At 36.7% G+C, this 17,651-nt stretch overlaps 1 protein-coding gene across 1 annotated transcript in view; it reads right to left on the reverse strand.

Moving 5' to 3' along the window:
- NUP205 (nucleoporin 205) overlaps nt 1–17,651 on the reverse strand; it is a 60,405-nt gene that overhangs the window by 20,406 nt on the left and 22,348 nt on the right. Inside the window, exons 15-30 of the mRNA XM_033099075.1 lie at nt 17,332–17,541; nt 14,458–14,557; nt 13,415–13,552; nt 11,765–11,954; nt 10,905–11,025; nt 9,443–9,524; nt 8,820–8,984; nt 8,365–8,489; nt 5,692–5,806; nt 3,833–3,982; nt 3,182–3,253; nt 2,674–2,831; nt 2,062–2,142; nt 1,108–1,299; nt 337–604; nt 149–247 (exon numbers count right to left, since the gene is read on the reverse strand). Of these exons, the coding sequence (XP_032954966.1) occupies nt 149–247; nt 337–604; nt 1,108–1,299; nt 2,062–2,142; nt 2,674–2,831; nt 3,182–3,253; nt 3,833–3,982; nt 5,692–5,806; nt 8,365–8,489; nt 8,820–8,984; nt 9,443–9,524; nt 10,905–11,025; nt 11,765–11,954; nt 13,415–13,552; nt 14,458–14,557; nt 17,332–17,541 (2,266 nt within the window). The remainder of the gene's footprint in view (nt 1–148; nt 248–336; nt 605–1,107; nt 1,300–2,061; nt 2,143–2,673; nt 2,832–3,181; nt 3,254–3,832; nt 3,983–5,691; nt 5,807–8,364; nt 8,490–8,819; nt 8,985–9,442; nt 9,525–10,904; nt 11,026–11,764; nt 11,955–13,414; nt 13,553–14,457; nt 14,558–17,331; nt 17,542–17,651) is intronic.

The following is a 17,651-nucleotide window of genomic DNA, read 5'->3' on the forward strand; positions in this document are numbered from 1 at the left end:
CTTCAGAGTAAACACTTTATGATTCCATAAAGACTTATTTATTACAGCTTTGCATAGACAAAGGATGGAAAAGTGATTTTTTTTTTTTTTAAATTTAAAGTAAGCAATCTCTAAAACCAGAAGAGATTAGAAATATATTTAACTCTACCTGCTTCTAAGGTATCCGGCTCATCTGGCCTCTGCGCGATCTGCAGGTAATAAAGCAGAGAGCCATACAGGTGTGTCCTCACTCGCTGGAAACCACCACCTAAGGAGACACAGCAAAAGCCTTTTTTAAAATTCAAGTTAAAACAAATGCACAAGTTGTAATGTATAGAAAACTAAGATGAAAAAAACCTGTCTTCAAAATGAAGTCTAACAGTTTCCTCAGTATGATGTGAAGCGAAGAATCTCCAATAGAAGCAAAACCCACCACGGGGTTCTCTGCTGAAGGAGGTGAGGAGAAATAACTATCCAGCATCAAAGCGTACTGGGCCTCTCCGGGCCCCATGGCTAATGGCTGCTTCTGTTCTGTGCGAACGGCTTGGCTCAGGTGAGCGGTCAGGGTGAACACGGCACCTGCCACCACTGGCATTAACTCCTGTGCTGCTTCGTCATCCAGTATCTTAAAGCAGAGAGACAGATCAGAGTGAGGTCCCTGCTTTCAGCTACAGTTGTTAACACATTTTATATACGTTTAGCGTTTCAACTACCATAAGAATATAAGAACAGAATTGTGCTAGTCAAAGAAAATAAAAGCCAATACATAGAGAGAAATTTAAATATGACGTGTTCTTAACCAGAAGGGATTCCTATCAGAATCCTCTGGAGAAGTTTTTCATGGAAATTCACATAAGTGGCCTCACCACCAGTGTCCCATTCAGTAGATCTGGGGTGATATCTGTCTATGTGTATTTTTGCAAAGCTCCCTACATAGTTCTGATACACACTGGTTGAGAGCCACTCCTGTACTGAATTAACACCTTTTGCAAGGAAAGTCTGACATGGGCATTGTACAACTCTTTTTACTCCTAATGGAAAATGGAAAAAAAGGAGGTTGGTGAACTATGTTCCACTGCTACATAACTATCTATTCAGCATTATGAAGTGATTTAGGAAGTACGTCACCTTATCATGCACATCTTGTAAAATATCCCGGATAATCAGTTGTCGGTCCTCTGCCTGGATGAGGTCCTGGGGACAAGCTGTCAGTATAATTTCTACCAGCTGCCTCCAGGACTCCAGCACATGCCGTTTCGCATGAAGACACTGCAACAATTTGTTTCTTTCTACCACGTACTGAAGGATAGTGCTGATTTCCTAAAGCCAGAGAAATTGAATCACTAGGTGAACACATAGACCAACAATGTCTTTTACCAACAGGTTCCTAGTTTTAACATTGTCAGTCAATCTGAAAACATTGATATTTTGGAAACATTCACAGGCATGCCAGTCAGCAGATAACTTTTCATGTTATACTGGTGGTTAGTGCTATAATACACATGGTCGTGTGTGTGTGTGTGTGTGTGTGTGTGTGTGTAAAAGTGTAAAGCAGGAAGCAGAGGTGGTATGGGTGGAAATGAGCTTTTTAACCCCATCTTCTTTCTCCTTGCTATGTCTACTTTACTTATTCTGGAGCACTAGAGTTGTCTAAAACCCAAGTTCAACGGCACATTTCCCTGATGTGTCTTTTATTTCTTTGCCTCTTGCTTTGGCCTAGCTAGCTGTGTTTCCATGTATGTGGTTCTTTCCACCTGACCTCTTACCCATAACTCCCATTTTGTGATGACAAATGACTCTCCTCCCTCATTGATACGGAAGAAGTGGAATCTAACACACAACACGAGCAGGCTGCAAATCCTTAACTAGCCTAGCAGAAAAGATGTTATTTATTCTGGCATCCAGACGTTAACTTCAGTTCAGTTTATAAAAGCCTTATATAAAGTCAAAAGTGAAAGATTCCATTAAAGTTTAATTTTTAAGTAGTTTACAAGTCAATGTATTGTTTTATCTTCTAACTGGCAATGTAAGTAGTTTCAGTAATTACAAGATTAAGGCTAACTACATACCCAATAGGCTTACCTCCAACAGTAGAGGTCTCTGTCCTATGGCTGCCATACCCTGAAGGGCATTTACTTCAGCTACAAGAACCCTATGAAGAAACTACGTAAGTGGGAAAAGAGAGAAAAACGAGACCATTTCAGACACTGGTAGATTAATAACCCCCAGCAATTACTATAAACTGCCCTAGAGGGAAACGTTTCAGATACTTTTATACGAGTACCTAATCTAACAGTGACACTGTCCAGTTTCTAGTCAAAAATGTTAGGTACGCCTCACATTCCAGAGAGTGGTACCAAAGAGCCTCTGTGGCGGGTAAGTTAGAGCAACTGCCCTGATATCTTCTATCTCTTAATGAGGCCATTAACCTGGTAGAGAGTTGCAGAGTTAAAACTACTCCATACTTATAGCTGGGTAACACGACTACTAGGAGGAAGGTGGTGGGGGGCCTTGCAAAGAGGTCAAGTTTGTGCGGCCTGCTCAGTTTTACTTCCTAGCTGTTGGAAAACTAGAAACCACAGTCCAATAAACCAGTATCTCTATCAGAAAACAATAGCTGAATGGTTATCTTTTTGCCTGATGACTCAGTCTGAACCAACAGATACACTGCACACACTTTAAGGAAGTCCTCACCTTGACATTGCAGACTGTCTGGCCCCGTAAATTCTTGTGTTCACAGTTAGCAATAACTTGTTCAATCTGGGCCCGATCAAAGAAATCCAACTGCAAAGGCTCTGGGATCTCCTGACTGAAGTCAATTGAGTCAAGAATACTTAGAATTTTTCGACGTACTAGAAATAATAAAAAGCCATTTAGTTTTACTTGGGACAGTGAGGAGAAGAGAAAACCATACGTACTCAGCTCACTCTCAAAAGATAGTGAGTGCTATGTTCAGAAAGAAAGTTAGTCTATAAACTGAAAGCTATACTGAAATCTAAATTCAATTTTATTTCTAATACTTCCATTTGCAAAAATATTTTCACCTTAGTCATAAAAAAGTGTTTTGGGGATGACAAGTAATCTTTTATAAAGTTTTTCTGTACCAGGTAAAAATTTGTAAGTACAGACATAGTTATTATTTCATGAAATTTTAAGCCATTCAATATATCTATAAATTTATCACAGATTCAAAGGGCTTTACCTTTTGTAGCAGTGTCAAAGTGAAGGAACCCAGAGACAGACCTATTTTCATCTTCTATTCCTCCTTCACCATCTGTTGGAGCATCAATAATAACAGACCAGAAAAAGAACAACACACTTGTAAAATTTATTTGGACATAACACACATAAAGTATTTTATTTCTAGGTCACTGTTTCTAGGTCAAAGAGCCCTTTGCAAATAGATAATTAAGAAGCAAAGATGAGGACTTACAAACAACATTTATCTAACTCTTTCTGTTCCTATGGGATCCACTTCACAATTGTAAAAGGGATAATCAGAACTCCAAAAGAGGCAGGACCCAATCATGCCAATGAGATGATCAGAAAAGCTTATGCTTAATTTGCACGTTAATACATATTAAAATATCTTTGATCATGCTCGCTCTGTGTGACAAACTCTACTGAATATTTGTGTATATGAGTATAGCAAAATGGGGATACTTCAAACAATAATAAAATGACAATCAAGGGATGATTTAAGAATTTTGTGTTTTAAGGAGAAAAATTTGAAAGGCAGAAAGAAATTGTTTGGCCTGCAATCTCATACTAAGCACGAGTTCCAATCTGTGCTTGCATTGCCCCAGACCAGTCAGCAGCACGATGAAACAAACACCAACGTTCACATGCTTACCTGAGTATGGTTTCACTGGCATGTCATCCAATAGGAGGTGCAGGAGCCTCTGGGTATGTGACCGCTGACGATTCAGAGAAGTCACCCTTAGTTCTATTGAGGCAGTCTTCATCAGCCATGACATTTGGTTCAACATCGATATTTCATATTCTGGAAGTTACATCCACAGATTTAGTTTCCCAGAATAATAACACAAGATTAGAACAGACCTAAATTCCATTAACTCATCAGATATTTTTCCCCTGGAACATAGGCAATAACTTATGAAACTTGGCCACATGATAATTTCTCAAAATCTGCAAAATTAAAAAGGAAAAATGCCAAGGGAGAAAAAAATGAGCTAGTATATGTCTATAAAGATGAGCAAAAGCAAATGAAGAACAAAAGAGAACCAAGTTTCCATTATGAGGATAATTTCATACAGATCTACAGAATTCTCAGTCTGTCACATTTTGACATCAATATAGATCCTACTTAATACTTAACGAAAAAAAACACAACAGGTAATTCTCAAATATATAGCTTGTAAAAAACTATCATACTTTGATTTTTATTTCACAAATACATTTTAAAAAACGAAAATAAATTTAAATTGCGTAACATTATGGTATCTCTTAAGATAATCAAGGACATTTGGTTTAACATACAATATGAGTACGTGGAGGCACCGCCCAGCATGCCTCAGAGAACACAGCAAGTTCGCGCGGGACCTGATTCGAGGTGCACGGCCTCAGCCTGTATAAGTGCCGTGGACCTGATCAAGGTCTCCGAGGACAAAGTGGGCTCTCAATTCCATCAAGGACTGAGCCCCCGCCCCGCTCTGTGCATATTAAAGCCTTTTCAGAAACAAACAAATATATATTTAGGGTTGTGCATCACTTATGTAAGTTTTTAAATCCAGTATCAATTTAATATGCCCGGCTTTGAAGTCCTAAATTGTGACAGCATAAATATAAAACACACCAACTACTACTACCACTAATAATAATAATGGGCAAAGTTAGATTGATTTTTGAAAAATAGATGCCATAATTGGGAACATTAACTTTTCATTCAATTTAGGTATAAAGGAGGGTTTCTTAAAAAGCTTTTTACATAAACAAAATCTTAGGACTAAAAATAAGATACACTTATGAAAATGAAGTGAAAAATTTTGCTATTAAATAATTCCCAAGATTCTCTCACACCATCACTCTAAAAAGTAAATTAGAAGCAGATAATTACTAATGATAGAACTTTATTAGGAATCAGTGAGCCTAGATTTCTCAAAACATAAAGCTGATAAAGTAAACTTTAAAAACCTCAAAAGACCACCACTGTGTAGACATAACATGAATTCAGAAAACTGTTAAATTGATCAATCAGAAAACTACATAAAGTAGAATCCTATACATAGGTAGCCTGGGATAATTGTGTTGGTCAGGTCAATAAAGTAAGTTAGAAATAGTTTCCACAATAACTAGTTTTCTGTTTTTCATTTCAAGACCTAATTGGTTTCAATATATACACAAGAAACAAAAACGAGAGATTTTTATAAAACAATTTTCACTTAAAAAAATCTCAATTTCCAGAACTTTCTTATGTAAATCCTTATCCTTCAACACAATTTTAAATTTTATTTGTTAGGAAAAGGATCAAATTCCATCTTTGACAGACAATATTTAAATAATTTTGTGGTAGCACCTCAAACATCAGTCTTCTCTAGCACGAATTACAAAAGCAACCCAAAGTAACAAGCAAAATAACAAAATGAGAACAGAATTCCCCAAATACTGTAACTATTACCCCCAAATGTTATATAAATAAAATCACTGAACATAGACTTTGCAAATTTGTTATAAGGAAAAACAATGTCCTACCTTTGTTAGAAAAAGGTAAATGTTGCAACTGAGAAAATAAGAAATCCTGGCTGGTTCTCAGGTACCTCATTGTAGGGCCAGATGTATCAGAGCACGCACACAACTGATATAACACCTTAAGAATTAAAATAAGAAAAGCTCCAAGTCAGTTTTTTTGTGTTATACATTTTAAGATAAAATGTGAACTTAGATCTACTAAGTGGAAACTAAGACCCATCAATAACTCAAGCAAACTGGAGAAACACAGTATGAAACTTAAAAGCTCAGTTATAAGCAGTCCTTAGTGCCTTAACTCAAGAAGATCTAGTAGAATAAAATTGAGAGTGTGGAAGACATTATTATAAGACAAATCTAAATATAGTTATCAATATACTATACGCATATAGTTAATTACCAAGTGTTAGTATTTTAACTATTATTAGTGGCAAATTACTTGGAAGTAACTTCTGAAAACCATAGTTATTTTATACCAACCTCAGGAAGATAATAAATTTACCAGGAATGAAGCAATTGAAGAATTACAAAGATCTACAGATTTAACTAAATAACAAGTACAAAATCTAAATGAAAATTTAACAGAAAAAACAGAGATAAATGCTTTTATATCAAACATAAGAAAAAGTGTACAGCTATAATACATATAAAGATCTCCAGATGTATGAATAGCACCTAGAGATCCAAATAGGTAAAACGGCAAAAACGTTTTACAGGAGAAAAAAATTAAAATAGCCCATAATCAAGAAAAATATTCAGCCTTTTAAGTAATGTAAAAAATTAAGGCAATAAGGCAGGCCTCTATAGTAAATCAGCAAAACTTTTAAATGTAAAAAGTAAATCCCAGTATTTGGTGAAGTGGTAGTGTAAATTTCCATTCATGAGTGACTCACTTTACAAATATTTATTAGATGTTTTCCATGTACCAGACACTTTATATTCACCTATTATTGGCACCATTTAATACCCACTATAATTGTTACGATTGCTTCTGAATTAAAATCTGAAGACACGAAACTATTCATATCCTTTGACCCAATAGTCTATCTTCATTATTGGCAGATTCCGAACTTGCAACTATGTCTACCTGCTAAAATTTGTCACTCCAGAATCAATACTCACTGCCTTTGTGGTCATTCATAGAAACACACAGAGCAGCAAAAAATTGGAGTCGCCCAACTCGCATACTCCCCACCTTCTTGTTACAATTCTCATGCTATTAAACAAGTGTCCTTTTTCCCAGTCTATTTAGTGCTCTGTTTTTCACATTTGTGTTTTTGTTTGTGATTTTCTGGTTAAAACGGCCCTTAAGGATAGTACTGAAGTGGTGTGGAGAGTTACTAAGTTCAAGAAGGCTACGATGGCTTTCCAGGTTGACAGTCCTCTCACAGACATGGTGAATGTTCCTAGAACCCCCCAGACTTTCTATAGGGAGTGTGGCAAGCACCAGCCCCACAAAGTGACACAGCATGAGAAGGGCCAAGAGTCTCTACATGTGCAGGAAAAGCGGCCTATGACAGTAAGCAGAGTGGTTATGGTGGGCTGACTAAGACGATTTTCCACAAAAAGGCTCAAATACCGTATTTCCCCGAAAATAAGATCAGCTCTAATGCGTCTAAATTAATATAAGACACGGTGTTACATATTATATGATATTATATTATATTATATTATTCCAGGTCTCATAGTAAAATAAGACCAGGTCTTATATTAATTTTTGCTCCAAAAGACGCATTAGAGCTGATGGTCCGGCTCTTATTTTCAGGGAAACACAGTATAATGTGTTGAACCCAACAGAAAATCTAAGAGAATGCTGCCTATGAACAGATGCAAACATTTTGAATGGGGAGGAGCTAAGAAGAGAAAGGGCCAAGTGATCCAGTTCTAAGCCTCATACTTTGTTTTATCATGAAGACAATAAAATCTTGAGGATATGCTTGGAAAAAAAAAAAAAAAGAAGGCTAGTTTGTGTCTTACAGAGAGAAAATACAGGTGTTGGGTAATCTTCGTTCAGGCATGAGTTTTAGTGCTGCTGGCCAAATTCTTAAAATACTTATGAAATAAATAAAACAAGAATAAATAAAAGAATAAAATACAAATAAGCACAAATAAAAACAAAAGTTCTTGTTATAGTTTAAACTTTACACTAATTTGAGTTTCTACCATCTTACATATAGCTATAAGGCTACACAATTTACACGGTTCTTTAAAAGTGCTTTCAGTTACATTCTTAAATTCTCATTTAAGTCTAACAATAGCCCATTTCACAGATTAAAAAACTCAAGAGAAGTTTCATGGCATGCCCAAGATGACTTCCTAGAAGGAGCAGAGATGGGAAGCAGAAGTCCTATGCCCCAAATCCACTGCTCTCTTCACCAAAAAAGCAACAACTTGAAATATGGTAGTATCATTGGAAAGCTTCTACACTACCGGGTCAAAATCCATCACAAAAATCAAATTTCCCTCATTTTTCAAGTGATCAACATATAGGATATGTAGACCTATAGGATCTTGGGGTTTATGCTTTATGGATTTTACCCATAAATGAAAGACAGGTCAATCTATGAAATGAATTCATTTCAGCTCAGCCTTACTGTCATATTTTCATTTCTGTGAGGTACTCCAACAACTGGTTAAGTTTCTTCTATTCAGCGCTACCAAGTACAGCCCTCTGTGTACCTGATAACACAGCTCAGCGAGTTGAGGCGATTCTCTCACTGCCATCGGGCCTGTCCTCCACTTAGTTCCTTTCTCCAAGATGTTTAAGATGGCATGAAGGCACGTCCGAGGGCAACCTAACACTCCTACGTGAAACCAAAAGAAAATTCAACTTTTCTTTTAAAACGTCTGTATTAAAAACCTGAATATACCTTTACAAAAGTTAAATTCCATAAACATCTGTTCCACATAAACAGCGTTTCAAATATTGATACAGAAAATTGGTAAATTCTCATTTTCTAAGGCTGTTTGTCCAGACTTGATCTAAGTCCTAAAGACTGACCCCATCACATTACCTTTTCATACATTATTTCTTTCTTTCATTGAGTTATCCGATGATCTCAGAATTCAACAAATGACCATTTAGCTACATAAATATGAAAAGAAATAAATGCCTATGTGCCTTACGGCTATACCTGGATCTTGTAGGTTTGTGGTACTGACGGGTTTCTTCAATTCAAAGCCCAGTAAGTAGAGAGCAAGACTGGGGGGATTGCGCTCCAAAGAGGTGATGAGAAGATTCAAGATGTGGATTCTTGTTTCATGACGGATTCCAGCTAATTTCTTTTCAAGTTCTGATCCTTAATGTGGAAATCATAAAACAAAATTACAAAACAATAAAAAGCTAACAGAAGTCAAATTTACGAATTATGATAAGCAAAGTAAGTCAGACAAAGACAAATACCATATAATCTAAAAAAACAAAAAGACTAAAAAAAACAGAATAGAAACAGACACACAGATAGAGCAAACAAGCTGATGATTACCAAAGGGGACGGGGGTCACAGGATGAGAATAATTTTAAAATGGTGGAAGAAAAAAAATTGTTTTTAAGAATTCCAAACCTCCATGTTTTCTTTAGTGTCAGTTTACCTGATTAGCCATTACATTGAGTTCAGATTTGTTTAAGAGGTGTGCCAAAAGCCTTATACATTTATGCCAGCAAATTCTCTAATTTCTCTCACATCACCATTAGACAGTTAACAGTTTTCTTCAGATTAAGTAAATGAAGTAAAAAATATGTTAATCTAAGACATACCCTCTTCTAGGCGTACAAATTCTTCCGTATCTTCACTATCCAAACACTCCACAAATCCAGCCATCAGCTTCTGACTTACACTCTGAAGTCATGCAAAGGTAAAAAAAGAACAAATCATAGTAAGTTTCTAAATATTAGAAACTGTGATAAATATGGTATATAGAGAAAAAAGGCAAATCTGCTCCAAGTATTTAGGTTTTAGTTGTGTTTTCAATTAATAGAAAACTCAGTTCTTTAAATTGCTAAATGTTAGCTCTCTATAAAAATAATTTAAAAAAACAAAAATTTTTAAAGTTCATTGGTTTCAAAACTTGCTTCCCTCATTTCCTTTCCCAAAACATCAAGGCAGTTTTTTTCAAAATAACATTTAAATTGCCGTTTCATGACCTCTTCATTATATACTCAGTGCTATGGGATCTTAACTAAAATATAAAATAAAATTCTCATCTTCTCTTTAGAAATGTATTACTTATCACCAGTTTTATATTTCTGGCTGAGAGATTAAATACTACTCAATCTCCTTAAGAAATCTAGCAGGATGTTAAAATCAGCAATAATTCATACTCATATGAATGCCAGTGAACTGAAAAGGTTCATATTCAACACCCAATTATCACATGGTTTTCACAAACCTCATCCCAAAACCAGATTAGATATCTATGTTTTACAATAAATAGTGGCTCTCTACCTGGGTGGCACTGCTACCCCAGATGGCACTAGAAATATGTGGGGCATTTTGAGTTGTCACAACTAGAGGTTACTACTCCCAGATGGTGACAGGGACCAGGGATGCTAAGAGTCCTACAATATGAGGGACAGTTAAACACAAAATGAAGATGCCCCACCCAAAATGCCAGAGGAGCCCGTTTCAGAATACTGTGGAGTACACAAAATTCTTCAACTAGCTAAAGCAGTGGTCCAACATAAAGATACAATGGGACCGATGTCTATAAAGAGAAAAAAAACAGATTCCCCAATCAGCGAACAGATTATAAATTGGATTGGTAGAGGAACATGTCAAAATTCTCCACAGTATAATATCAAATGAAGTGACACAAATGTGGGTTACGAGAAAGCCAGGAAGTAGACAACTCACTACAGTGAGACACATGCAGAGGCTCACTCAGACCAGAGGCAACTGACCAACGGAGCCACCAAGGATGCGAAAAATAAAGACAAGTTGCATCTACAAACCCAATCACTCTAACGCATTTAGAATAGCAATCATCTTCTCATTAAGCCTTACAGCCACACACTAGAGTACATGTAGTATCACTGTGAACGGTATTTGGTATTATCGTCAAATAAAAATCACAGCCCAGGACATGTGTAGGTTTTCACCCATCACATCTAATTCTACTTACTCTCAGAGAAAGCTTCCACAAACAAGAATAAGATTCCTCCATAGACTCTAACTTCTATATAGACTCAGAGGGCCCCAGAAATTAACAAAATCAGTTACCTGGTCATGTGTGAAATCGCCAACCAATTTTATCTGAATATTGGTGTTGCAGGAGATACAGCAGAGGATCTTGGCACTTTCAAATGCCAGTTCAGAATTAGTATTGCCATGGTATAGGTATCTTTAAAACAAGAAAACATTTGAGGAACAACGCAATGAAACTTGACTTCTCACTATTCTGAATAAAGACCATTTAGAACCAGGACTTCTCCTACCCATATAACACTTTTGGGTAAATTAGACAACGTTTTCCCCCTTCTAACTTGGTTCACCCTCTTACGGGTTGAATTGTGTTCCTCCAAACTTCCTATGTTGATATCTGAACCCACAGTGACCTTATCTGGGAAGAGGGTCTTTGGAGAGGTGGTCAATCAAGTTAAGATGAAGTCAGTAGGGAGGGCCCCAGTCCAATGACTGGTGTCCTCATGAAAAAGGGAATACTGGACAATGACACACATGGAGAGAAAGCCATGTGAAGCTGAAAGTGGAGATCAGGGTGATACTTCCGGAGGTCCGGGAACACCAAACATTGCCAGCATAGCACCAGAAGCTAGGATATATACAGTGAAAAGTTTGCTCCCCAACCTGTCTTCCAAACATCCAAATTCTCTATAGGAGACAAGCAATATGAAGATTATATCATTTTATACTTAGAAATGTTTAGGACATAGAATAATTAGGAAGAGGAAAAAGAAATTGTAAGGTTCAGACTAATTAAAATCAGAGGAGCGAGAGACGGCAAGAACAAAATAAGGCCCAAAATAAATGGATGCATTAGGGATCTGACCAAATTTGGAAATCAAAGCTACAGTGCCCATCTGATTCACGACATCATTCTTCCCCCTATAAATGTAAGCTACCTGGCAATATTCACCACATTATCAGCCTTCTTCGTTCTGGGATTGATCCCCTGCAGCAGCTGTTCTAAAGGAGAGACTATTAGGGCCAGCTGACTCTCTCGTAGGAGATCCATGAAGAGATTTTCCTTTTGCAGGGTAAGATTGAGAAGTGCAAGGCAGTGCTGTACTGCTTTCTCCAAGTGCTTCTTCCCTGTAAACCCCAAACTGAAGTCAGAAAGTTCTACATGAATCTTAGAAACTCATAGTCAATTCTGAGGAAAACAAAGTAAAAGACAAGTTCCAGATTCAAAAAGCCCTCAAGTTTTCAATGTTTCAGCAGCAACTTCACAAAACTGCTCTCCCATGCAAGTCATGGTCTTTTTTGTGAGTCGTTACTTTTATGCAATGGCCTCTCACTCACTTTTCCTGGTATCTTTTCCATGATTATTTAGAGTAATGGTTTTCAGATGGGGGTGATTTTGGACCCAGGGAGCATGTGGCAATGTCTAAAGACACTTTTGATTGTCACAACTGGGGAAGTGCCACAGTCATCTAGTGAGTAGAGGCCTACAACGCACAAGAAGGCCTGCACAACAAAGAATTATTCGGCCCCAAATGCCCATGGTGCCGAGGCTGAGAAACTGATTTAGAGTAACTACACACTCATTGTGGAAAACATGGGGGAGGGGGAAGCCGAAAATATAAAGATCACTTATAATCCCATCATTCAGATTTAAAACACATGGGCTCTCGAGCCAAATTGCCAAGGTTCAAATCAGTCCTGACACTTACTGGAGACAGACGTAAAACCTCCTTGTGCATCTATTTCCTTATTTGTTAACTAGAAATAATATCTACTACATAGGGGTTTCGTACAGATTAAATGTGTTGATACATGTAATGTGCTTTTAAAAGCACCAAATGCATAGTAAGCACTCAATAAATGAAAATCATTAGTAGTAACAATGGTATTTGTGGGGACAGAGCCAGGAGTACAGTTTCCAGGCTCTCGGCCTCACGTGGAAAGGTAGTAAATGGCCATCAACTGTGATTGGACGGCCATCAGCTGTGGCTAGTTGGCCGTCAGCTGTCACCAGTGAGCCATTGGCCACTAATATAACTGCTATGGCTACGCTAGCAGTAAATGGGCGGTAGCAGGGGTGGACTGTAGATTGTGGATTGCAGAGAGGCAGATGCCGCCAGCGAGAATATAGTGGTATGACTCCCCTACCTATGGCTCCGTGGGTGTTCCTTTTTGGCCTAGCCACATCCTGCATTCTTATGTGGGGAGTGGGACTAGAGACCCCACATAACAATATTAAATAAAATTTAGTGAAAACTTATGTACCTATAGTAAGTGCTTTTACAAATATATGGAAAACAAAACAAAAAGTACTTTAGATTTAAATTTAGGCATGTTACACATGTTAAAGATACTTAGAATTACCTATAAGAGACTCTACAGTGAGACACAGTTATAGTGAGAGTCTCTGTTCTTTACTGTTTTCACTTTTAATATACTTTCATTATATTTCTCCCTGAAAATACCACTGTAGATAATCTTACAGTGAAAAAGAACTTCAGAGATCATTTGATTATTTCAAACCCTCAGTTTACAAAAGATGAAAATATCAAAATTGTTCTCAAGACATCAAACACTCAGGCACATACCCGGGAAAGGGGCATAGGTATCAAGCTGCTTAACACCTTCTTCCAGTAAACTCAGAGCAAGCTCCAACATTGGTGACTCATTCAGGAGGTGATACATCAGACTAAATCCTGGTGGCTTATATGCCATGATTTCTTCTCCTACATAGAACACAACATAGTCCGAGAGATGGTGAATTAGTATTTTTGTCACACCCTTGATTTATATGAAATGCATGAAACTTATAAATTAAATGGCATCTAAACAGATAAAGGGAAGTTCCAATTTAGGGACAATGACACAAATTGTGTATGGTGCTAACTCCCAAATGAGGTTATCTGCACATAGAAATCAGTCACCTGTTACATGTTAACTCACTAAAGACTCTCTAAGGCGGGGCCGGCCCGGTGGCTCAAGTGGTTGGAGCTCTGTGCTCCTAACACCAAAGGCTGCCGGTTCGATTCCCACATGGACCAGTGGGCCAGTGGGCTCTCAACCACAAGGCTGCTGGTTCAACTCCTCGAGTCCCACAGCGGATGGTGGGCTGCGCCCCCTGCAACTAAGATTGAACACGGCACCTTGAGCTGAGCTGCCGCTGAGCTCCCGGATGGCTCAGTTGGTTGCAGTGCGTCCTTTCAATCACAGAGTTGCCAGTTCGACTCCTGCAAGGGATGGTGGGCTGAGCCCCCTGCAACTAGCAACGTCAACTAGACCTGGAGCTGAGCTGCGCCCTCCACAACTAAGACTGAAAGGACAACAACTTGACTTGGAAAAAGGTCCTGGAAGTACACACTGTTCCTCAATAAAGTCCTGTTCCCCTTCCTCAATAAAATCTTAAAAAAAAAAAAAAAGAATCTTTAAGGCAATGTTCTTGGTCTTTCATTCAGTAAAATTTTACTGTATTTTCTCTTGCTAAGTACAGTTAAAATGACTAAAACAATGTAACAAAAATGATTAAATTCTCATTTAATTTATAAAGAGAAATAATTTATATATTGTATATATAATTTATAAATTATAATTAGTTTTATAAATAGCTTCTTCGAAAGTGACAGAATTAAATTACCTTGTAGTTCCACAAACTGGTCTACAAAATCTTCAAGCTGAGGCTCATAATCTCTGAGTAATTTATAAAACACTTCCAAAACAACTTCAGCAACTTCCCACTATAGAAAGATATAAATATTTCAGCGACAATACAACAGTCCAAGGTGATAACCTTGCTAGGCTTTTCTTTCCTCCCACTCTTCTCCAGAAAATGAGTGAAGTCCCATGTCTACTTTATTAATTTATGCTAAACAATATAGAAATTCCAATTCACTTTGATTTATTTTTGCTATAGGATAATGGATTGGATAATTTTTCAAGGTAAAACATTTGTGAAAACATAACCCTTAAACATTTCTAAAAAAAAAAAAATTGAATTTGCTCAGTAAAAAAAAAAACAACAAAAAAACATTTCTGTAGCAAATATTTGGGCTTTATTAACAAATCTAAAGCACTTAGTATCTAGTCATAGTTGATTTATAATTAGACAACATCATATATGGACACTTCTCCAGTCTCAAATATTTCAGATTTTCTCTAAGAATCTCAGCTGGAAAGGATGTGAGAAATCATTTCATCTAATCACCCTTATTTTCCAGGTAAAGCCAGTAAAGCTCACAGCTCACAGCGTGAATGATTTTCCCAAGACCATACAGCTTAGCAGCAAACATGCTGGAAGTCAAACCCTAGACTTCTAATTCCCAGGCCAGTGTCCTATCCCATGGCTCTAGTCAAAGACAATCACTGGCAGGCTTGCCCCAAAGGACCCCATTATTACCTCTTTGTTAAAAATGTTTCTAAAAGCTATGTAACAACAAGGAAATATATTTATGCCAAAGGAAAAATATTATACACAATGGTAAGACAATAAAATTAAAACTTTATGTAAAAAGTCCTTTGCATAGAATTTTCAAAAGGCTGAGTTTGGTAATTGTAGACAGGGTGGTTTTTGAAATTATTATTTTAATGTTCTTATTTCCACAGCACATAATTTTATAAAGGCTGAATTTGGGAACTGGGACTGTATGGTGATTTTTTAATTATTATTTTAAAGTTATTTACTTTTCTACGTTTTCCAAATTTTTCAAGATCATCTATTTAAATAAAAAAGGCTTGTCACCACATACTAAAGGATTTTAGGATTGATCAATATACACATTGCCTCTAACACTCTATGTTTGCTATTTATCTCAATTCAAAGCACTGTTTCTGTAAGAAGCCAGCGTTCCAAAATATAGTGCTCTAAGCGAAGCCTGAAAAAGACACTCAAGTGAAATAGATTCACAAACGGAGAATTTCTTAGGGAAAATATGTTGAAGTAGAACTGAAATAAATGCTAGCTCGGGCAAACAGCTGTACTTGAAATGTAGAAAAATAACAAAACCCAGGAAGGACGTGGCTAACTGAAGCTCTGAACACTTAGGTCAGAATGACCTTCTTAAGAAAAGGAAAATAAGATATTTAAAACAAATGCAAAGAAAAAAAAAATCAGAACACTTTGTTGAAGAGATGGCAATTATCAGTATCCATTACCCATCTGAAATAACTTTTATGAATACGGTACGGTTGCTGTTATTGTTTCATACAATAAGGGAATATAGGTTAATGAGGTAATTATAGGGCCTAAATAAAATGCATACCCTTCTCAGTGTTTATTTTTACTACATGAGAAAAATTAAAAAGCAATTGAAAAAAAAGAACTTCAGTTATTTGGGACTAAATTAGAAACAAACTGTATCAATAATAGGGCAATGAATAAGGAAACTATGCTGGATACAAGTGATGATTATGCAGTCATCCAAAAGACTGTTTTCAAAGAATGTTTCAAGCATGAAAAAAATCCTCATGATACTATGTTTAGTGGCCAAATAAGGATACAAACTAATGTAACTAATTATTTCAATTTAAGTATATATACATAGTATAAAGACCAGAAATAGTTATCTTCCCTTTGGCAATAGGATTATAGGTGATGATATCATTTCTTCATATAGTTTGCTATGCTTTCCTAATTGACCCAAATGAGCATGAACTTAATTATTTTTATAACCATTAATACAATAAATAAACCCAAAAGGTTCAAATACGGCAAACTATAAAAACAAAGCAGAAATGTGTCCCTACAAGATACATCCAAGAGTATTCTGTAAGGCAATAAACAATATTATAGACTACGGTGAATTACATCAGAACCTGGAAGGGTCTCTTACATAGCTTAGTGGTTATGCTTGGATCTGGAATCAGAGTCCTAGGTTCAAATCCTGGTCCTGGACCTTAGGCAAGTTCCTTAACCTTGCTAAGCCTCCATCTGTAAAATGGGAGTGTTAATAGTACCTGCCTCACAGTAATACTGGAATTACATAAGATGATATATACTTGTAAGGAAAGCTCATTTGTGAATGTGTTGCAACCAGAGCAAATATGTGCATAAACGTTACTGTTCCCTCAGCCTCTAGCCACAGCGGGCATCCCTAAGGGATCATAAGACCCTTTCCCACTAAGTCAAACACCACAACCCAGGAGTGCTACTAATCAACAGAAATTTGTGCAAGATTAAACTTATTTTGGTGTCTAACTTAAATCATCCCAATAAAGGATAGTGTGTTTCCAAAAGATAAAGGTGTAACATTTTTGGTTCCATTATGGTCAAAGTTTGTTCAGTTTAGGATCTAAATGACCATGAATTCATATCAATTAACTTACTGATCACTAAGAGTCAGTGCTTTGGTTTTAATGCCCAAAATTATTTTTTTAATGTATATAAGCTAATCAGACAACAGACATTTCAGTACTGACTTGCAAAAGCTAAAATGAATTTGTAGCATCTTATACCTTTAATAGAAAAAGCAGCAATAAATGAATAAGGAGAAAAAAGTTTTTCTTTGAACATAACCTTTTCAGCTGCTCTCCGGTAAGCTCTTGTGCGGAATCGGAGAAACACACAATCTCTAAGGAACTGCAAATAAGGATCAAAGCCAGGGGGCCGTAGTCCAGCACCCAAATTAGAAGGAAATGAGCTCTCCACCAGGGTACTAATAAGCTGGCAGAAGGCTCGAGTCAACGGGTATTCTTCACACCGGGATTCTATTTCATTTAGTTCAACCTTCCAAAGAAAAATACAGAAAATTTTGTAATGTAAAACTACCAGCTATAAAGTACAAAGCATTTTGCAGATGTTAACTCATTAATATTGTTATAATAATCACACCAAAA

The sequence above is a fragment of the Rhinolophus ferrumequinum genome, chromosome 26 (assembly GCF_004115265.2).
Source record: "Rhinolophus ferrumequinum isolate MPI-CBG mRhiFer1 chromosome 26, mRhiFer1_v1.p, whole genome shotgun sequence".
In the NCBI taxonomy this organism is placed as follows: Eukaryota; Metazoa; Chordata; class Mammalia; order Chiroptera; family Rhinolophidae; genus Rhinolophus; species Rhinolophus ferrumequinum.